This window comes from Nymphalis io, chromosome 30 (genome assembly GCF_905147045.1).
Source record: "Nymphalis io chromosome 30, ilAglIoxx1.1, whole genome shotgun sequence".
NCBI classification, from domain to species: Eukaryota; Metazoa; Arthropoda; class Insecta; order Lepidoptera; family Nymphalidae; genus Nymphalis; species Nymphalis io.
Genome location: NC_065917.1, coordinates 2,902,766 through 2,926,971, shown reverse-complemented (window position 1 = coordinate 2,926,971; position 24,206 = coordinate 2,902,766). Strand labels below are relative to the sequence as shown.

The window sequence follows — 24,206 nt, the reverse complement described above, 5'->3', positions numbered from 1 at the left end:
GGTAATAATGTTACCATGTGAAAAAGCAATGTTTTGAATTTGGAATGGATTTTTTAGAAATGCAACGGCTTACAATCAAAAATATTCGCTAATAAACTATGACAATTTACCATCGAATAATTTTGAGGCGTCACAAACGGATCGACGCGACGATAGGTACACGACTCAGAGTGTTTACTTGGCTGGGAAAATTGTTAAAAGCGGTGAGAAGTGTTGTTTTTGGTAGAATTAACCAGTGTTAGAAGGCCTCTTCAAGTCCTCTTGTGCGAATCAGCCGCGGTACGTTAGTCTAGATTTCGCCGAGCCGATTAGTCTTTGCCAATTTTTGACGGATCTTTTCGATCCGAAATATAGGACGGAGATAGAGAGAACCAGAAGCGATTTTTCGCAATAGCGCAACTGAAGATTTTACTGCGATCAGTGCTTTGAACTCGCACGGGAGTCTGGAGAGGCCTTGAAATTGATCGTGTTGGTATCACATATTTCATCAGCTATAAGGAAGAGAAATGTAGAGTGATCAGTATATTAGGCCTATCATCTAAGAACAAACTCGAAAAATACCGCAGATACGGTCGTGAAATGTCAGACAGTGATATGCGACATTGATCGTTATAATCATAACATTACAAGAATACACGCGTCAAAATAGTATAACACCATAAGTCGCTTGTCATAATTTCACGAGTGAGTAATGATCTTAGTTCTTACACGACAGCACAGATGGTATAATTGTGCACAAAACAAAGCAGTCGATCATTATTACCTTTTTTACAAATAACAGGACAGACATTTGTGTGCGTGAACATGTCTGTTTGTCCTGAGTCTGGGTGTAATTATCTATATAAGTATGTATTTACAAAAGAAGTATATGTAGTATATCAGTTGTCTGGTTTCCATAGTACGAGCTCCGCTTAGTTTGGGATCAGATGGCCGCGTGTGAATAATGTTCCAGGATATTTTTTTATTTATTTATTTCTTTATTATTCAATAGTTATATTGTTTTTTTTTTTTAATTTAAAATTGCGTCCACAGACCGATGGATCTGTGTCTCGGAACTCATGTTGGTTTTTAATAATCATATTGATTAGTTAAATTGACTAGTTTAACTAAACGCTATTGCTAATTCAATCTTAACGCTCATTGGTCGACTATCACGTCATCAGCTGCAACCGACCAATGAGCATGCCTTCATTGAACTTCGGTTTGTGGAAGTAGAGGTTAGTCCTGTTTGATTCCTGTTTGAGTATTCATTTTCAGTCGATTATCAAAATGTAAAAAATATTTCTGAAATGTAGACATTTACTACGTGCGAGTTTGGGTAGGTACCACCCACTCATGGTCAGACGCCAAGGTAGCATGCGAAAGCGATCCCGTGGCGCTCCTCGTTAAGACGGAAAGGGTACGGCTGGTTTTTTAGTGGGTATTCCGATGTTTGGGGCGCACCGGCGAGCCCCACAGTTCCCGTGGGGGAAACGCGAAAGGCTTTTTTCCAGCGTTTAAAAAAAAAAGGTACCACCCACTCATCGAATTTTCTACCACCAAATAGAAATGATTGGTGCTGTTGTGTTCTTACACAACTATCGCATTTCATCGTCATCATCTTAATCGACATTTTAGGCGAAAATGTCCACTGCTGGACAAAGGCCCAAGGATATCCAACGGCAATCAAATTAAGGAAAATATATACACAGTATTATATACATACTAGCTACCCGCACGTGTAGAATAAAAGGTTAATATCCTGATAGGTACAGCATTGGTGTCTTCAAATCCAGAGTAAATAGGTTTCTTACAGGCAAGCGTGCTACATCCTAGACCGTGTCTTTGCTTAACATCAGGCAAGTCAACGGTCAAACGCTGGCCTATTAATTGTAAAAAAAAAAAATTTCCGACATCTCCAACGATCAATTATACACCTAAATCTTCCTCATATATATATATATATGTAAATATTTTTTAATTTTTTATGTATATAAACAGTTTATAATAAATTACATAACTAAACTATATTATCAAATGACTACCAATAAAAGTTATCCCCCCTTTCTAAATTTTGACTGGTGGTAGGGCTTTGTGCAAGCTCGTCTGGGTAAATACCACCCACTCATCAGATATTCTACCGCAAAACAGCAGTACTTGGTGTTGTTGTGTTCCGGTTTGAAGGGTGAGTGAGCCAGTGTAATTACAGGCACAAGGGACATAACATCTTAAGCTTCCAAGGTTGGTGGCGCATTGGCGATACGGGCGTCATTAGCCACTTATCATCAGGTGGCCCATATGCATGAAATGAAAAATGAAAAAATCATTGTAAAATTAATAACAAATAACGTTCAATTGATAAATTATTTTTGTCTATATATATCTAGATTGATATTATAAAGAGAATTAATTTAATTTTTTATACGTTTGTTTGTTATGGACAAACTCAAAATCTACTTGACCGATTTCAAAAATACTTTCATCTATAGAAATTATCAGCGAGCAGCATATTACGAGATGCCAACGTAAATTGCAATAATGTAAGCCAATGTAAAGCCGAGATGGCCCTGTGGTAAGAACGCGTGAATCTTAACCGATGATCGTGGGTTCAAACCCGGGCAAGCACCACTGAATTTTCATGTGCTTAATTTGTGATTATAATTCATCTCGTGCTTTACGGTGAAGGAAAACATCGTGAGAAAACCTGCATGTGTCTAATTTCACTGAAGTTCTGCCACATGTGAATTCTACCAACCCGCATTGGAGCAGCGTTGTGGGATAAGCTCCAAACCTTCTCCTCAAAAAGAGGAGAGGAGGCCTTTAGCCCAGCAGTGGGACATTCACAGGCTGTTACAATTACAAAAAGCCAATGTATCAAAAAATTTCCTACAAAATATCTCTTAAGATAGATAATTGGTATACCCGAACGTAGTGCCATGCCGCCAGTGAATTATAATTATTTCAACGGTGACGTCAGACACTTGATGACGCTGATATTATAATGGTGCTTTTTTATCGTCACTTCCTGTTTAATGACACGGAGAGTGTCAGTATATTGTTTTCAATTTACATATAACCGAGGTCTTATTTAATTTTTATCACCGTCTAAATAATCGCTGGTCTGAAAGGTATCTGTAAGGTAAATGATAGGGCTAGCCTGCTAGGATGGCACCACCCTCTGATAATATTCGTTACCAGCAATGCTTAGTATTGTGTTCCGGTTTTGAAGGGTGAGTGAGTGTGACTACAGGCACAAGGGACATAACATCTTAGTTCCCAAGGTTGGTGGCGCATAGGCTATGTAAGGAATTGTTAATGTTTTTTAGGGTGCCATTGTGTATCGGTGGTGGTGACCGTTCGCCAGTCTTCCTGTGTAATACAATAAAAAATAACGAAATGAGAAAAGTTATAAGGTTTTTTTTCATCAAGAAATACACTAATTATTTACATAATGATATATATATTTAATAAAGTAAATTAAAATGAAACAGCGTGTGAATGTCCCGCTGCTGGGCTTGTCTCTCCTTTACTTTTTGAGAAGTTTTGGAGATTACCCCACCACGCTGCTCCAATGGGGATCGCTTGAAACGCGCGGCGGATTTTTATCAACATACAGGTATCCTTCATCACCGAGCACGAGATGAATCGTAAAAAAAAAATTAAGTACTTAAAAATGTCCGGCTTTGAACTCCGAACCATCGCTTTAGATTTACGTATTCTAACCATTGATCTGTCTCATAAATAAATGACAACTGAATTGCTTTGAAATGAAATTTCCTTAAATATGCTGTTGAGTAAACAAAACATAAACGCATAACCTATCTATTGCAAGTTGATTAAACATTACGTCATCTTATCTCACGCTTATGTAGTAAGTAATGATCTACCGGCCTTGTAGCACGCGTCGATGTGATAATTTTTAATTTTAATAACATTAATGGCGAAAACCTTCGTCAAAGTTTCTAAAAAAATTGTTTTTTTTTTTTAAAAATATATATTTACATTTATTAGTGTACGGTGAAATTGTGATTATTTTTTAAATGTTATTAAAAAGTTTCAACTAAATCCTTCGCCGAAGTTTCGTTTTAAAAAATGAGTGTTTTTTTTTTCTTTGAAACTATTTACATCAAATGGTGTACGGTGATATTGTGATTAGTTTTTAAATATTTATTAAAAAGTTTGAATTAAAACCTTCGTCGAAGTTTCGTTTAAAAATTAAGTGTTTTTTTTTAAATTATTAACTTCAAATAGTGCTCGGCGATATTGTGATTACATTTAAAATATCGTTAAAAAGCTTAAGTTCATACCTTCTTTAAAATTTCGTTTAAACTTTTTTTTTTTAATTATATATATAAAACGGATTGTTGACATTTTGGTTATACTTAAATTAAGAAAGTTAAACAAAAATCATCCTCAAAATTTCGCTATAATTTTTTTTTGTAATATGTCCTTTTTGTAATATGTATTTTTTGTAATATATCCTTTTTGTAATATATCCTTTTTGTAATATGTCCTTTTTGGTAATATGTCCTTTTTGTAATATACGAGTCAGTTTTAAGTGTTTTTTAAAAGTCTAAAATATCTTATCTTAATCATTGACGTCGCGTTTTAAGTGAAAAGAAATGTATGCACTATATACACAGTGGTATATATATATTCTATAGGTAGTCATGTCTACATAAAACCAGGCAATTTGTCTGAATGATAACAAAAAAAAACGATAAAATAAAATAGTTTATTTATGATAGACAGACATATAAAATAGATTCAAAACTAAACCTTATCGTATATAGTATTATAAATTCGTTTTTGTTTGTTTTTTTGTTAAGTTTTAACAATTTAATCGATTGTCATTAAAATTTCATATACACGTTTTCAAGGATGTGAAAATGAACTGTTTTGTGGATAGAAGAATCACAAAAATCATAATACAATCGCATTACGTGCAAAATACTTTTATTTTTAGTAGGCGCAGTAACACAGGCCAGAATCAATTTTATATAAAATTACACAATAACAATACAGTAACAGCCTGTGAATGTCCCACTGCTGGGCTAAGGCCTCCTCTCCCTTTTGAGGAGACGGGTTGAAGCTTATTCCACCACGCTGCTCCAATGCGGGTTGGTAGAATACACATGTGGCGGAATTTCAATGAAATTAGACACATGCAGGTTTCCTCACGATGTTTTCCTTCACCGTCAAGCACGAGATTAATTATAAACACAAATTAAGCATATATATTGTACCCATATTGTACCCATGATCATTGGTTAAGATTCACGCGTTCCAACCACTAGGCCATCTCGGCTTTTTAGAATTACACATTAAATTAGACTAAAATCGTTTTTCAATAATAATTATTCACGACATTTCCATACGTAACGTAACGCAACTAAACCAGAAATTATTAAAATGTACATCACAGTATTCTTTAGGATTTAAGTTCAGCTTAGAATTTGTTTGTTTGTTTGTTTGTTATGCTTTCACATGTTAACTACTGAATCGATGATTATGAAATTTTTCTTACACGTTGTCAGGTACAGAAATTGATTGATAATACGCTCACAGGAGGGTGAAGCCGCATACGGTAACCTATGGTCTTCATTAAAGTTGGAACTTGTTTCATACCAAATCTCATCAAAATCGGTTCAGTGGTTTAACATAAGAGAAATGAATTTCTCGAATCTCGTCGTAGTATGAGTTTCGCTATGTTAGAAACGTATTTTAAGATGTAACGCATTGGTTTGGGTGAAATTAAAAAAAATACGCATTTTTTGTTTAATTATTATTGTTAATGGTTAATTAATAGTAAGTAGGTTAACTAATGATGAGATTTTGACTGCCTCGTTGGTTTAAGGTTGTTGGTGTAAGGTATTGATGTAAGACCGCAGACCCGGAGGTCCTGGGTTCAATTCCCAGGTCGGGCCAGTAAAAAGTTATTGGGTTTTTCTGTCAGAAAACTCTCAGTAGCGGCCCGGAGTCTGCAAATTGGAAGTGTGTTCACTCCCGTGCCTTGGAAAGCACGTTAAACCGTTGGTCCTGCGCCTGAACTCTTTCCGGTGGTGTCGGATTGCCGTCACATCGGATTATGAGAGGTAGGGAATAGAGATTGCACCTGTGTTTGCGCACACACTTGTGCACTATAATATCTCCTGCGTAGTTGGCTAATCACTCTTGAGATTGGTCGCCGTGGCCGAAATCAGTCTGGAGGACATTATAATAATGAGATTTAATTAGTAATGTTCATTAGTTTCTACAAGTTCCTTTATAAAAGTCAAATCATAGTCACAAAATATGTATGGAGATTATAAAGGCTAAGCCGAACTTACAAGACTTGCGGCCCCGAGCACGTGCTCATGGTCATAGGGTCGCCATAATACGCCGCTGTGCTGTGTGATCTTTCTGTCTTTGCCATAACGATACGGGGCGTTTTAAAAAAAAATCCATAACACGAACTTCGTGTTGTAAATCTTTTAATGACCACGGCACGTTGTATGTTTATTTCAATGAGTGTTTTCGTTCATATATGTTTCGTACGGTCTTTGTAAAAGGTTTATATATTAATACATATTATAATTCGATTGGTTAACTCTCAGGCGGTGAGACATGATTTTTTTCCGACATTTTTACTGGTGGTAGAGCTTTGTCCAAGCTCGTCTGGGTAGGTACCACCCACTCATCAGATATTCTACCGCAAAACAGCAGTACTTGGTATAATTGTGTTCCGGTTTGAAGGGTGAGTGAGCCAGTTTAATTACAGGCACATGGGACATAACATCTTAGTTCCCAAGGTTGATGGCGCATTGGTGATGTAAGCGATGGTTAACATTTCTTACAATGGCCCATATGTGGCTTATATGCTATCCGCCTTCCTACTCAATAAAAACAAATCTTCAAGTTATCGTCATATTTCCTAAAAATGAATTAAACACCCATAGAAAACTTCCTCGCGAAAAAAACCGTAAGTGAGAACCGTATTAAATCCGTTCGGTAGTATATGAGTCTTCAGTCAAACAGACAGACATACGAGTCAGAAGTGATTGTTTTACAGACAGACAAGAAAGAAATGGGGTGACTCTGTTTTATATATAGTGATATGAAAACTTATCAACGCTTTCACACCTGCAGTATTAATCATACCGTACAAGTGTTATCAGGTTTGATAAGGATAAATCAAACCAGCTAAGACCTAAATTAAGTAGTCTTATATAAAAGATAAAAGTGTGTGCTTTGTTTATATTATATAATATATACTTGGTCCACACATCGCATATACTACAGCGCTACAGCAATAATTATGTGAGTAAGACTACAGGCACTGGGATATAACATCTTAGATGCCAAGGTTGGTGGCGCATTAGCGATGGTGATCACTAACCATCAGGTGCTTCACTAGACAGTCTGCGAGCCTAATAATCAAAAAAAATGTATAGTGTTGTTAACACTTGAGTTTCCTTCTTAAAAGTGATCTTCGAACTCCCTTTTTTACTGTAGTGCTTATGTGGCACTAGGGTACGCTCGTAGTACACGAGATACGATACACTAACATCTTAATACCTAAATATACATAATTTTTACTTAAATTAAATTGAAAACCCATAAACTGACCCCCCCCCCTCCTAATGCACGCACATTTTACACACACACACACACACACACACACACACACACACACACACACACACACACACACACACACACACACACACACACACACCCACACACACACACACACACACACACACACACACACACACACACACACACACACACACACACACACACACACACAATAGCTCTGTTTTGACGTGACAAATACATTTTTTCTAACACTATTAACGGTGAAAATACAAAGATATCTTCGCAATGCCATATTAAGGAGTTTTTAGGTTAAGGCTAAGTTGGTTATCTTCTGTGTAAGTTAGTCAGGGTGTCAACCACTCAAGTATATCAATAAGTAAAGCCAATTCCAATGGCAAGAGGATTAAAGACAAATAAACAACATTCATCTTGAAATGAAGCGACGCCATTGGTCGAGATCTATATAGTCTGTGGTAATTATTTTGGGTTAGCGAATGACGTTTCGAATGTCAGGGAAGTCGTTATCGGAACTTTGTAAGTGAAATTAAAGTGTATACAAGTAATTGAGTGTGTAGTGCTATGTTTAAAATAAAGATAGCTAGTTTGGTTTGTACCGCCCACTCATCAGATATTCTACCGCAAAACAACAGTATTTGATATTGCTGTGTTCCGGTTTGAACGGTGAGTGAGCTAGTCTATTATTACAGGCACAAGGGACATAACATCTTAGTTACCAAAGTTCGTGGTGCATTGGCGATGTAAGCGATGGTTAACATTTCTTACAATGCCAATGTCTATGGGTGTTGATGCCCACTTACCATCAGGTGGCCCATATGCTCGTCCGCCTACCTATACTATAAATATATTGATTCGAAAACTGTTTGTGGTGTATAATATAGCAGAGGTATAAGTAAATTGTATAGAATATGTATATTTCTTATTGTTTTTTCTTAACCCTGCCATTTGGCTACAGTATTGTACGGCAAAGTAACGTATGTATGTCACATTGCTAGATCATATATGGTTAACTTCCTGCGATATATTTTAAACGACGCAGGGCCACGATTCTTTGCGGATGAATGCGATTAGCGTACCCATAATCTATCCTTTCAGAGTGAAACCGTTTTGATTTCAACCTTTATGATATCGACATATTACAGTGGTTATTTTGTTTATTTTTTGTCTCATTTTTATTGGTGTAAATATGGATTTGTGGAATTCCGGATTAAGGACTTATTATTATTATTATTACCCATACTATTAAGGGGTATCTATGATGAGTCACCGTCAAATTGTGACTTTATCGCAATCGTATCGAGACGAAACCGTTAACGTTTAAACGTTTTCATATTCTACTAACAAATCGATACGGTTGCGGTACAGTTGATGTCGGATCGGAATAGAATCGGAAATCGTATCGTGATCGTTCTTCAGAAACAGTTCCCTGTTTCGTATCGTTTTGTGTATGTGAATGAATAAATTAAAATTTTACAAATAAACTTGGAGGTCTTGTTTATTGTATTTGAGAGAGTAATTCGATTTGAAATTGTAAAGTAATGATTGCTTGTAAACAAAGTTTTCGAGTCGAGATGGTTCGGTGATCGCGAAACGATAATCGCGCTGTCGAATCCTCGAGTTTTTTTCATGTTTAATACGTCTAATTTTATTGGTGGCGGATATCAGCGTTGGTCCAGGAATAAAAGAAGGGATTAGATTCGTCATCATATTACCCTTAGCTGATATGTTCCAGTGGTTAGTTCGATTAACCAATGATCGCAAATCCAAACCCAGGTAAACGTGGTGAAGGAAAACACCATGAGGACACCTGTAAGTGTCTAATTGCACTGTTTGGAGTACCATCGTAGGATGACCTCCGCAATCTTCTCCTCAAAGAGAGATAACTTAGCCCAGCAGTACCGCGTGTCAAGCCAAGTTCAAGCTAACAGAACTGGCGAATGGATTAAAAAGAACTAAGGGTGGTATTCCACCCGTTATATATTCACGCGAAGACCTTAAAATCCACATAAAGACCGGCTGTCATCAATTTTGATCGCTGATTCTAACATTACAGGCACTAAAAGTAAGTGTTCCTAAAAGAATCAATTAATAGGAAACTGATAATAAAATGATAAAAAAATACTAGATAATTTCTATGCAAAAAGTAATGATATCCCATCAAAAACATAAATGTGATTTTACTTACCATACCTTAGCGCAGTTGGCTAGCCATCGTTCTGATTGCCATCTTATTCATCATCTTACCTGACTTGCCATATTGGTGGAAATCATACGAAACGCTCCTCTAAATGTTAACTTATTTCGTCTATTATGCAAACGCTAATTACCTTACTTATAAATGATGATTTATCTCTTTCTCTCATCAACGATTTGACCTTCGAAAGAAGGAGACGGCATTTTTTTATCAATAACAAGTTCACAGGTGTAAATGGCGGTTATAAACAAATAAATATTGCCTTATGTATGTGTTTAAGGTACATTGACCTAAGTCAGGTGTACTCAAATATTTTTAGAGTACGGGCTGCACTGAAGACATAGTTAGCCGGTTTAGGTCGCGGGCCGGAGCGTAAACACCCCTGAACTACGATGCGCATTTATAAATAACCCAAAACCGTTAGTCATGTTGTTTTATCAGGCAATGCGGTTTGAAATTGAATTAAATTAGTCCATTTTTAAATTATATACTAACTGGATTGCCTGTGTGTGTGAGGGGGGGGGGCTAGTAGATACCCAATGTACAAGGATACTGTATCCCTGACAACGTGTGTGCAAAATTTCATGATGATCGATTGAGTAGTTGAAACGTGAACCGTAACAAACAAACTCACGTTCGCATTTAAAATAGATTCTGAAGAGTCTGTTCGTCTGCGCTAATCTCCGGAACTAATAATCGGATTCGAATAATTCTTCTTGCATTTAATAAAAACTCTTAAGGAACGTTATATGCTAACATCACACTATAGCCAATATTTATTTGAATTGCATTAATAGCAATGTATTTATTGTATTTATTTATTTGTGTAAGATCAATATTATGTTTGTAAATAACTGGCAGTAGAGAAATAAAAATAAAAAAAAATATAATTTTACGTTACACAGCCTATTTCGATTATAAGACATACGAAGCTTTTCTATATACTAATATTATGATGAAAGTAAGTGTCTGTGTGTTACGTTTTCACGCCTAAACACCTGAACCGATTTTGTTTAAATTCTGTATGATGCAAGCTTAAACCCCAAGGAGTGTATAGGATTCTTTTTAGGCTACAACGGTGAAGCTGCATATAACCGTAACCGTACTGTAACAGGCTATGAATGTCTTACTGCTGGGCTAAAGGCCTCCTCTCCCTTTTTGCGGAGAAGGCATGGAGCTTATTCCACCGCGCTGCTCCAGTGCGGGTTGGTGGAATACACATGTGGCAGAATTTCAGTGAAATTAGACACATGCAGGTTTCCTCACGATGTTTTCCTTCACCGTAAAGCACGAGATGAATTATAATCACAAATTAAGCAAATAAAAATTCAGTGGTGCTTGCCCGGGTTTGAACTCACGATCATCGGTTAAGATTCACGCATTCTTACCACTGGGCCATTTCGGATTTTTTTCGGAAAGCTGCATATAAAGAGTAGTAATTCATATAAAGGATTAAATTTGGTAATATACTTGTCATTTAATACTTGAATGTCTGGTGTGTACTCCGATTTCATTATCACGCGTATTGTCCCATTAATTGTATCTCCATATATCTTTCGAGTATGTTGCGTTCAAGCTTTATATATTATTGTGTGAATTCAAAACACTTATCGAGTTAATATAAACGCAATATATAGATGAATACAAAGAATATTATCGAACATATATATACACGTGTGTGTTGTGTGCTTAAGTATATAACATAAACAGAAAGTAAATAAGAAGTTAAAATCTTAAAAGCAAAAGTCAATCGTTGAAATCATTAAACGAAAGATTTAACCGAAAAAAACTGATAGGAAACTCCTAATATACTGTTTGTACTAATGGAAGCATGTTTATTAATTATTTACAATATTATATATTGTATTTAATAACTAATTGTTTGTAAGAAATACTATTTTTTTTTGTTATTTTGATATTACATATACCTTTCGGTCAATATACTGGTGGTAATATATTTACTGGTGGTAGGGCTTTGTGCAGGCTCGCCTGGGTAGGTACCACCCACTCATCAGATATTCTACCGCAAAACAGCAATACTTGATATTGTTGTGTTCCGATTTGAAGGGTGAGTGAGCCAGTGTAATTACAGGCACAAGGGACATAAAATCTTAGTTCCCAAGGTTGGTGGCGCATTGGCTATGTAAGCGATGGTTGACATTTCTTACAATGCCAATGTCTAAGGGCGTTTGGTGACCACTTACCATCAGGTGGCCCATATGCTCGTCCGCCTTCCTATTCTATAATATATATATATATATATATATATATATATATATTATATATATATATATATATATATATACTATTGCTGTATATATATATATATGTATATCGCAATTAAAAAAAACCACTTATATCACAAGATAATGTTTAATCTCACTCATATTTATATATATAATTAATTCGAATTTAAAACACACATAAAACTTAGACGTTAGCAGATATATTAAAATATTATATTAAAGACAGTTCTAAAAGTGATATTTCTTTAAGTGAAAATTAATGATGAAAATGACGAAATAGCTAATTAAAATGATAGAAATGGTGATAAGTTTGTAGAGGATGCTGAAATAATTAAATCAAGAACAGCAATAGTACATCATGATGGATCAAGAGACGAATATGATGGTGTCGAAGATGAAAGACAAAAATCGTAGGCGTTCGAGTATATTCTCGTTATTGAAGAGGCAGAAGAAATTGTCAAGGCAGTTCTCGGAGCCGACGAAGATGATGAATCGGAAATTCTCAATCGATTCGTCGATTATGAATAGTTTTAATAATGACATTGTCAATGGTGAAACGAAGAGTGCGTCGGATCTGTCCCATTACGATGAGGGTGAGTTTGGTTTTATAGTCAGGAGCGAACGTAAGAACTTGGTGTTATTTTAGTGTGTAAAATTAATATGTAAATTCCCTTAAGTCTCCTCATCTTTTGAAGTTTTGAACTTTATACCATCACGCTGCTCCAATTTTGGTGGATAATATGGCGAATTAATTATTATTTACATTTAGGCTTTTTTTCACGAGTGCGAGATGATTTTTCGTCACAAATTAAGTTTGAAAAGTCATATGGATCATTTTATAACTGTTACTTTTATTCTTATAGAAATATAAATACTATGTTAGGCTACAGTTATCGCTAATAGAATTTGAATAGAATAGATAAGTATATGCTTTATTATATACCAAAAGAGTTACATATATAAAGTCGAGATGGCCCAGTGGTAAGAACGCTTGAATCTTAACCGATGAACGTGGGTTCAAACCCGGGCAAGCACCTCTGAATTTTCATGTGCTTAATTTCTGTTATAATTCATCTCGTGCTTTTCGGTGAAGGAAAACATCGTGAGGAAACCTGCATGTGTCTAATTTCATCGAAATTCTGCCACATGTGTATTCCACCAACCCGCATTGGAGCAGCGTGGTGGAATAAGCTCCAAACCTTCTCCTCAAAAAGGGAGAGGAGGCCTTAGCCCAGCAGTGGGACATTAACAGGCTGTTACTGTACAGTTATAGACGCTAAAATAACAATTATTACTATGTACAAAAGGCGGTCTTATCGCTAGCAGAGCGATCTCTTCCAGACAACCTTTTGGTAAACGACAATCAGATAAAATAATTATACAAATAATTGCTTTTTTTAATATAAATATAAATACTAGACATACATATTCATACAAAAACAAATACACACATATATGTCTATGTATGTATAATTACTATTCCGTAGGCGAAACGATGAAAATACAGCAACCATGTTTTTTTTACTATTTCAATGAATGACCGATGTCAACTCTGATCTTTGACTTGTAAAAAAATAATAATAATAATAATATCCCGGGACATTTTTCACACACGGCCATCTGATCCCAAATTAAGCTTATACAAAGCTTGTGCTATGGCAACCAGACAACTGATATACTACATATACTACTTTTCTTTTGTAAATACATACTCATATAGATAATTACACCCAGACTCAGGACAAACAGACATGTTCATGCACACAAATGTCTGTCCTGGGTGGGAATCGAACCCACAACCTTCGGCGTAAAAGGCAAGTATCTACCAACTACGCCAACCAGCTTATGAATATTATAAAATATTCATAAGCTGGTTGGCGTAGTTGGTATATGAATATTATAAAAAATGTATATTAATATTAATAATATATAGGAACAAATAATAATGTAAGTTGGATATAAACATGATTTAACCGTCCTTTCATTTGAATCCAATAAAAAGCTATTAGGTAACATACACACATATGTAGCGAGCAGAAATTGCTTCGAAAACAGACACTTCTTCTGTATTCGAGGAGCGAATACTTCAATACAATATAACTTTTTTCAATTCATATTAAATTACTATACGTGGCCAGAAAAAGTCGCCGTTTGTGGTACCCTGTCGTAGCCTGGGGATTCTTAGCACCCCCCGTCATACCGTTACCATGGCCGGTACCGTGGCCAGGAATAGGAATTGGTGGCTGTGCATTTGGGTGTCGCTCATTTAGGGGGGTTTATTGCCTTAGTCATCACGCTTGGAAGGCGGGTTAGTGACCGCAGTAGCTGGAAATCTTTCGCTGATAGCGATGCTGCCGCTATCAGGATTTGCATTATCGGATTCCAGCATTTGTGTGATTATACCGCCACGATTTCGGTCGCTAGAGCCGTTGTTTCGTTGGTCAGCAGCATGCAACACGGGCAGGTGAGGTTGACGGTAGCCTAAGGTCGTTGTCAACTCCCCTAACATCGTAAAGATTGGGATGGTTGGCATTTTATGGGGGAGGCTTTCGTCCAGCAGTGGACGGCGATAAGCTGATATATATTAAACTATTCTTTGACTATTACAACCGGCTCATGGACAATAACGCTATAATTACTACTTAGGACCATAATGTAATGTTAGATACAAGTGTTTGTTAGACACAGGTGTATCTACTCTCTCACTCTCATAAACCGATGGAGGGCAATCAGACCGTATAGAGTACAAGCGAAATACCATCGTATTAATTTTATTGACTGGGATGCTACTCATTTCTAGACGGAAATATTTTTGGCTCGACCCGAAAACCGAACCAAAAAACGAGACGGAACATGTTATATATCAAAATTATAAAGTAATAATAGTCCCGGCTTTGCACTGGTCGATAAGAAGAATGTATGTATTTTGGATAGGATTTGCGTAAAATCTGTTCTCAGTGAGCGTCTACGTGAGAAGGAGTAACTCTGACAAATTTCAAGTCAATCGGGCGGATAGCTTAGGAGATCTCGTGTTGAGTAGTATTTTGTTCATATATATATATAATGTATATATATATATATATATATATATATATATATATATATATATATATATATATACATAGTCACATTTTTGGTACATTTTACATTGCTAAATTTATAACTCTGTTAGCCACTTTGGCAAAGACCTCCTCCATTCCTTTCCATTCTATTTTATTTAGTGCGGTGATGGTCCATGTATTCCCTGCTGTCGCTTTTATTTCATCTTCCCACCTTCGAAACGGTCTTCCGCGTCTCCTTTTAGCGTTTCTGGGATACCAGAAAACCAAAGTTTTTTTCGCTTTCTCAGTACCTCTTATTATAATTCAAATAATTCAAATTAAATATAATTCTAGTTATTACGTCGTCTACTTTTGTGCGCTTTCTAATGATTCTGTTTTGTATTCTGTTGCTTTTGCTGACATTCAGGAATAGTATTTTATATATATATATATATATGAACAAAATACTACTGCTGATTATATATATATATAATCAGCTAAACAAATACCACAGTTAACACAAAGAAAATTATTTTTCGTATGATTTTAAACGGACGGATTTTACGTTTTAAATATTTGCATATGATGTTTGTTCGCGACCTTATCGCCGTGTGACGTAATCAGCTTCGAGTATGTATAATTGTTTTTGCGTCATATAACTTGAGTTATGCTCTTGGTTTTTTTTTAAGAAGCTGTTATCGACTTGTTCTCTATGTATCTATGTATTTGCTTGCACCATAAAGATATTTTATGGAAGAAATATTAACCATTTCATACGACACCAATGCGCCACCGACCTTGGGAACTAAGATGTTATTTCCCTTGTGCCTGTGGCTACACTGACTCACCCTTCAAACCGGAACACAACAATACTAAGTAATAATAATAATAATAATAATAATAATAATATCCTGGGACATTTTTCACACACGGCCATCTGATCCCAAATTAAGCTTATACAAAGCTTGTCCTATGGAAACCAGACAACCGATATACTACATATACTACTTTTCTTTTGTAAATACATACTTATATAGATAATTACACCCAGACTCAGGACGAATAGACATGTTCATGCACACAAATGTCTGTCCTGGGTGGGAATCGAACCCACAACCTTCGGCGTAAAAGGCAAGTATCTACCAACCACGCCAACCGGCTCGTCAAGTATAGCTTAATGTTCAAAAATATAACTTAAATATCAAATATGTCTATAGATAGATAGAAAACATTGTCGTTATCTTTTGTCGTGAAGGTTTAATGAGCCAGTGTAGTTAAAAAAGATACTTCAAGGTTTTGGCCTCGCATTGCGAATAATGATGCAAAGCGAAGAGTTTATTTGTTAATCGATGATTGCGGCTTCAAATCCAGACACTATTTAATTTTCGTTAGAATAGTTCATCTCGTGCCCTGCGGTGAAGGAAGCCTGTGTTTATCCACCACACCGCTATGGAGCAACGCGGTAGAATAGTATCCAAGTCACTTCTTCAAGAAGGCTTTAGCAGTGGGTTTTATAGGGTTAAACTTTTGATCCATAGTATATTTTAATTTTCTTTTATAATATTTGTTTGCGGCCCGCGACACCATGACTACCACGTACTTATGGCCCCTATGAAGAAAAGGTTGAGTTTCGATCGTCTAGTGGCTAGATGTAAGGCCTAAGGTCCCAGGCTCAAACTAGGTACGGTCGATATAAAGTTATTGTCTGTCGAAAAATTCTCAGTAGTTCGAAGTTTGGAAGTTTTTACGCACCCGTGCCTCAGAAAGCACTTAAAGTCATTAGTCCTGCGCCTGGACTCTCCAGTCGTGTCAGATTGCCGTCCCATCGGATTATGAGCGTGTTGGAATTTTGCACCTGTGCTTGCGTACGCACTTGTTTACTATAATATGCCAGGTGCAGTTGGCCGCCGTGGCCAGTGTCGGTCATTTGGAAATCATTATCATCATTTTTCTTCTTCTTCTTCTGCCTAGCGTTTTCCCGGCCTAGTAATGCCAGGATCATATTTCCTGCATCTATTCCTCCACTTTGCCCGATCTAAAGCATCCTCCTTAGTGAGATCGTGTTCTCTCGTGTCGTCCCTCAGGACATCGAGCCAGCGTTTCTTGGGCCTGCCGCGGGGTCTAGGGCCTTCGACAACAAAGTCCAGGCATCGGTTTCCGATATAATTATTAAATATGATTATTATTTAGTCATATACTATGTGTACACTGTGCTGTCTCAATATCGTTGGAAGCAGATAGCATGTCTTTATTTTGTGAAATACAAACGTTAGCGCGATGTAGTCGACTACTAACGCCATCTATCGAGTGTTCGCTGTTGGCCCTACTGGCTTTTACAGCGTCACCGGGCGTCGGGGCGAGTACAGGATTCCGCCTTGAAATTTGAGCCAGCTCGGGCTCCGAGTGACGTCCATCCTGACGGCCCATAATCGTTAAACATGGTAGGTCTTCATTCTGTGAGATCGAAACGTTAGCGCGACGTAATCGACTAGTAACGCCATCTATCGCTAGCCAATGTCACTATCGTGGGACAAACTTTATTATAGTAGCTTAATTTTCCTGCTAAATATTTTGCTCTAGCTATCTAGCATCGTCTAAGTGTGTTTCGCTAGAGATTCTGTATAGATGCGCTAGTCTCCTGTAGCTAATACCTAGCACCGTCCGACAGAGTTAGCAGGTGCAGCGTCGGACACGGATAGCGAGGGCTCCAGACCAGGGATGCAGGACAGTCAGAACACGGACGATCAGGGGTTGAAAAAGGAAGACGTTCTAGCTAGGATAGACAGCTTTTACGTTGAAGATCCAGACATTGAGATTGGTGTGGTATGTTAATTGATATTATTATAATTATTATATTGTGGTATATTGATTGATCATTTATTTATAAAAGCTGAAATTCGGACCATATATATAAATTTATGGTGTTTTTTTGGTGATTTTCACTTTAAGGAAGTAAATGGGTAACTTTGTAAGAATTTCTGTACTAAGTCAGGACTGGTAGTAGAACTACGAAGCTATATAAATAATCTAAATATTAAAAGCTAAAAAATCCTTATAAAAACATATAAAATATATATATGTCAATAACAATATTAACACCATGGCGGAATTTTTAAAAGATCCTGATAATCGTTTTCTGTGGTTAATTCGTTGTTTTAAATCAATAAAAGCTAAACTTTTTGTTATTGTTTACATATATATAATAGGTAAGCATGCTGGCTTTAGGGTCAACTGATGGTAAGTCACCACCGCCTATAAACATTGTCACTTAAAGAAATATTAACCACCTCTCCAATGCGCTACAAAGTTTGGAAATTAAGGTGCAACCTACCTTGTGCCCGTAGTTACTCTGTTGTACTTTAAAACGGAAAACAACAGTATTGAGTAATGGTGGTCGAGTATCTGATAAATGGTTGGTACCTACCCAGATGGACTTGGCATGTCTTGAATGTCATGACTTAAATAAGTGTATAAATAAAAATTTGAAACGCCTACTGTCCCAATTACGATCGTGTGGAATGGTAGATAGCAGCATTCCCGCCACCATTCCTTTGTACCTATATACCATACCTTTATATATTTAGCATCCAGAAGTTAAAACTAATTAAAAAAATAACCCTGAATTGGTCTTTTTAAAAATAGAACACGAAATTATATAAATTGATGTAAATAACTCACTAAATTACTCTTAAAAATCCAAATAACACAATTGAACACATTCAACAAATCACAAGTCGCGCCAATAATGTATTAATTAGTTATGTTTCTATCCATTAACGAAATGGCGGTTTGAAATTGGCGCGCGTCTTTTTTTTAACAACGAAGTTGTAGAGATCTAGGAATCTCCTAACCATATATTATATTTATGTATATGTATGGTTCCAGGCAGGCGAGCTGGTGGAAGAAGTGGCTGAAGAAAATAAATCGTTGCTATGGTTTCTCTTGAAGCAAGTGAGACCAGGTATGGATTTATCGAAGGTGGTTCTCCCGACGTTCATATTGGAACCAAGATCCTTCCTCGACAAGCTATCTGATAATTATTATCACGCGGACTTGTTGGCACAGTAAGTTGTTTCTGATTTTTTTTTATAATGGGCAGATTGGACATCTGGGGTAAGTGGCCACCACGGCCCATAGATATTTTTGTCGTATGTAATATAAATTATTCTTTATATTACCAATGCGGCAACGACTTTGGGAACTAATTATTGCTGTAAGTGGTCACCGACGCCCATAGACATTGACATTGTAAGAAATGTTAACTATCGCTTACATCGCCAATGCGCCACCAACCTTGGGAACTAAGACGTTATGTCCCTTGTGCCTGTAATTACACTGGCTCACTCACCCTTCAAACCGAAACAAAACAATACCAAGTAGTGCTATTTAGCGGTAGAATATCTGATGAGTGGGTGGTACCTATCCATATGAGCTTGCAAGCCCTAACACCAGTCGAAATTCGTCATTGGCGGAAGAATTTTTGACATAGAGGAGGCTGCTAATTTCTACTTCTCATCTTTATATTTTATCTTTTATCTTACAGAGCGCAATCTATAGAAGATCCCTACCAAAGATTTAAAGGGGTACTGCGATGGTATCTATCGGGGCTCTACCGTAAACCGAAAGGGCTGAAGAAGCCCTACAACCCAGTACTGGGCGAGACGTTCCGGTGTTGCTGGCGACATCGGAACAACGAAACGTACACATACTATGTTGCTGAACAGGTATATAATTTTTTTAATTATGTAGATAAATATTATTGTGTTTCAAATATCCGCTAAGAGATGGCGCTGTGTGTATTTTAAATCGCGCTATCGTTGTTCGCGTTCGCAAAGTAAAACCGTCTAAGAACAACTTTATATCTCAAGTTATACCTCAGCGTTTCCGCTGGCGGAAACGCGGTCCCTGACTAGTGACGTCACGAAACCGGTCGTGACATTAAATCACAGTTCCGGAGATGAGGTGTGATCTTATAGGAGACACACTCAGGAATCAGGATGGACGTCACGCGGAGCCCGAGAATATTCAAAGTTCAAACAGTCGAGTATTCGTCCCCACGCCAGGTGAAGCGGTAAAGGCCAATAGAGCCAGCAGATCCTTATACAGGAAAAATAATACTGCTACGAGCTGAAACGCTGTCGTCTCCCTACTGAGCACATACCACCACATGTTCAGGCACATTTCACCTACCGTTTCTATTGGCGGTGTTTGCTTCCGGTCGTGTCGGATTGCTGTCCCATCAGATTATGAAAGGCAATGAGTAGAGATAGAACCTGTGTTTGCGTACACACTCGTGCACTATAATACGTCCCGCGCGGCTTGCTAATGTCTTCTGGCCGCTGTGATCGAAACAGATTCAGGGGGACGTAATCGTCAATTGCCGTCAATCGTAACTATTAAACGCTTATGTCGGAAGAATTCTTGAATTTGGAAAGACTTCTCATGCGTGTATTTCTCGGTCTTTTTGTTTTATTTATTTCAATTATTGTTTGTGTAAACATCTTGGCGTTCGGTACACGGTAGCTAGCCGTGAGTTCGAGAGTGATGACGTCAGCGTGAGATTAGTTATTGTGTGTTAATGTGTGCGTGAGATCGGTACACGAGCTCACGTGTTTATTTAAGTGAGTACAACGGCACTCACACTTTTTTTTTTCTAGGTATCCCATCACCCACCGGTCTCCGCTTTTTATATATCTAATAGGAAGGAGGGCTTTGTCATAGAGGGCAGTCTCCTGGCGAGATCTAAGTTTTATGGTAAGACTTTTATGGTATATGACTTACTAGCTTCCGCTCTAAGGGGGGGGGGGGGTTGTAAGTTAGATAGGATCAAAATAAAATAAAAAACAAACAGTACTATATCGAAAAACGGTATTCTACATGAATATCGCAGAAGAACTATTCTCCTCGGTCCATAGACTCGTCCTCAGAGGTTTAGTGGGCGTCATTTGAATTATATAGTAGTAACAGCCCGTTAATGTCCCACTGCTGGGCTAAGGCCTCCTCTCCCTTCTGAGGAGAAGGTTTGGAGTTTATTCCATCATGCTGCTCCAATGCGGTTTGGTAGAATACACATGTCCAGAATTTCAATGAAATTAGACACATGCAGGTTTCCTCACGATGTTTTCCTTCACCGTCAAGCACGAGATGAATTATAAACACAAATTAAGCACATGAAAATTCAGTGGTGCTCACCCGGTTTGAACCCACGATCATCGGTTAAGATTCACGCGTTCTAACCACTGGGCCATCTCAGCCTATATTTATTGAATTATATGCGAGCACAAAACAGCGTACACAATTTCGCATATTTTAAATGATTTTACAAATGTCACTTCACAGTTCTTACCAACTTAAAGTTACTTTACTAATAAAATACAAACAATACAAAACAATTAATATAATCGAGCCGATATAACACAACTCCAAGACAATTATTTCATCGCAACGATCCCGCGTCATTTTAGAATTCCCGCCAAAAAGCACGTTAAGATGGCGCTTCGACCTGTACTCTGATTGGTCGTGACGTAAGACGCAATGTAGAATAAAAATGTATGATTTTAAACAATGTAAAAATAATAACAAATTAAATAAAATTAATTAAAATTAAGAATGCCGAAATGGCCCAGTGGTTAGATCGCGTGAATCTTAACCGATGATCGTGGGTACAAACCCGGGCAAGCACCACTGAATTTTCATGTGCTTAATTTGTGTTTATAATTCATCTCGTGCTTGACGGTGAAGGAAAACATCGTGAGGAAACCTGCATGTGTCTAATTTCATTGAAATTCCGCCACATGTGTATTCTACCAAACCGCATTGGAGCAGCGTGGTGGAATAAGCTCCAAACCTTCTCCTCAAAAAGGGAGAGGAGGCCTTAGCCCAGCAGTGGGACATTAACAGGCTGTTACTACTACTACTAAATAAAATTAAATGAAAATTAAAAATATAAACAAAACGTCCTTTTTATATGTAAATCCACTTATTACCTGTTCTCTTACAAAAATTATTTCACCAAAGGCTGTCTATGAGAGATCGCTATAAGCGATAAGACCGCCTTTGCGCACCATTTTTTTTTCTCTGATCGTTTCATATTTCTCTTATTTTATTTACATGTTGTGCAATAAGTATTAAATAAATAAATAAACGTTCGTCCATTACGTCACTTCCTCCGACACACATATATATATATATATATTTCGTTTATATTTTCAGGCAACTCAACGTCGGCTATACTAGAGGGCTGCGCGCGGATACATCTCCTGAACTGGGGGGAGACGTACATAACCACGGCACCGTACGCGCACTGTAAGGGCCTCGTGATTGGAACACTCAGCATGGAGCTCGGTGGCAAGGTCAGTTGGGACTTAGTTTTTATTTTATGTTACACGTAGGCGGACGAGCAGATGGGCCACCTGATGGTAAGTGGTCACAACCGCTATTGCTAATGCGCCACCAACCTTGGGAACTGAGATATTATATCCCTTGTACCTGTAGTCACACTCACTCGCCTTTCAAACCGGAACGCAACAATACCATATAATGCTGTTTTGCGGTAGAATTTCTGATGAGTGGGCGGTATCCACCCAGACGGGCTTGCACAAAGCCGACCACCAGGTATTGACCGAAATGATAACCAGTGACTGTGTCGGTTGAAATTTCGTTCCGTGTGTTTTCAATTATCAACACTGGAGGCGTTTTAGGACCGCTCTCTATTTTCTATGAATTTACTTAACTATTTTGAAGTACGCTCGGCTTCGCACAGTTAGTATAAAGGTACACATATAACTCTATTGGTTTACGTGGCGCACGCGAGAAAATCTTTTAGTTTAGCTACTCAGACAATTAAAAAAAAAACAAATTAATTTTAATCAGCTATAAAACACCAAATCACACAAATTGAAGCAAATTTCTTACTCAGATATTCTTTAAAATTGAAATAAATAAAAGAACGGAACTCTTTTAGAAATCATAAGTCATAAGAGCTTTTACCGTGTGTTTCTAAGAGCACGGTGCTCGTCAATGACCGCCGTAGAGCCCACACACAAAATGGCGGCTTAAGATTAGCGCGCGCCTTTTTTTTCTATAGCCACCTATTGGCACTATACTAATAAACCTTCGCTACACTACACAAAAACAAAAAAAAAAACAATATAAAATAAAAGTTATCAAATACAAAACATCTATACAAATTAATAAAATTGTAGTCTGTGATTTCAAAATAACTGCCTTTTTTGAAGTTAATATGGTTATTTGAGAGTTAAAAAACCAAACATTTTCTTTTATCTTAATACGAACGCTTATAATTAAAATATTTAATATTCATAATTTAAATAAGCATTATATACATCAAAACGTTAGAAATACAATTGAATTCAAAGCTGGTGAAATCACGGATTTTGTTTGTAAATAATAAAGCACGCAATACATCGAGTCACGCGTCCCCAGTCCGCGAGCGATGTTCTATTTCGCGACGACTCCCATCGCCTCCGTGGCGCAATCGGCTAGCGCGTTCGGCTGTTAACCGAAAGGTTGGTGGTTCGAGCCCACCCGGGGGCGACACACTTTTTGTAAATTTTTATTTTTTTATTTTTCATATATGTATATATAATTACATTAATAATATTTTTATTGTGTTTGTTTTTAAATTTTTTAACCTCTTTCGAAATAGGAAGGTTTTTATGATGTATATTAAAAAAGAGAAATAGTTTTTTTTTTAATTCTGCTACTAGGGTATTTTCATTGGGAACGTTTTAGTATATATATATATATTTTATTACGGAAACAATTAGTATTATCACATTATTTAAATCAATTAATTCGAGTTCATAAACATTGTTTACACTTAAAATAGAACAGTACAGGGAGAAAAAACATCAAGCAATAACCACAATAAAATTTTATCAATAATCTAAATACAGGCAAAAGGAACATCTTAGTTCCCAAGGTTGGTGGCGCATTGGTGATGTAAGCGATGGTTAACATTCCTTACAAAGCCAATGTCTATGGGCGTTGGTGACCACTTACCATCATATGCTCGGTCGCCTACCTAAATTATATAAAAAAAAAAACAAATAATTTCTAAACGTAAGTTTAAGAATGATGTGTTCTTTTTTTAAAAGATAATTAATCTTTTAATTAACGTATTAA

At 37.0% G+C, this 24,206-nt stretch overlaps 1 protein-coding gene and 1 non-coding gene across 2 annotated transcripts in view; both read left to right on the top strand.

Annotated features, from left to right (window-relative positions):
* The window catches only part of LOC126779905 (oxysterol-binding protein-related protein 8), a 49,037-nt gene that overhangs the window by 14,137 nt on the left and 10,694 nt on the right, over window positions 1–24,206 (top strand). The window contains exons 9-13 of the mRNA XM_050504085.1: window positions 17,728–17,882; window positions 18,945–19,123; window positions 19,603–19,783; window positions 20,717–20,813; window positions 22,272–22,411. Of these exons, the coding sequence (XP_050360042.1) occupies window positions 17,728–17,882; window positions 18,945–19,123; window positions 19,603–19,783; window positions 20,717–20,813; window positions 22,272–22,411 (752 nt within the window). The remainder of the gene's footprint in view (window positions 1–17,727; window positions 17,883–18,944; window positions 19,124–19,602; window positions 19,784–20,716; window positions 20,814–22,271; window positions 22,412–24,206) is intronic.
* Trnan-guu (transfer RNA asparagine (anticodon GUU)) lies at window positions 23,542–23,615 on the top strand. The gene has a single exon. It is a non-coding gene; the product is annotated as a tRNA-Asn (tRNA).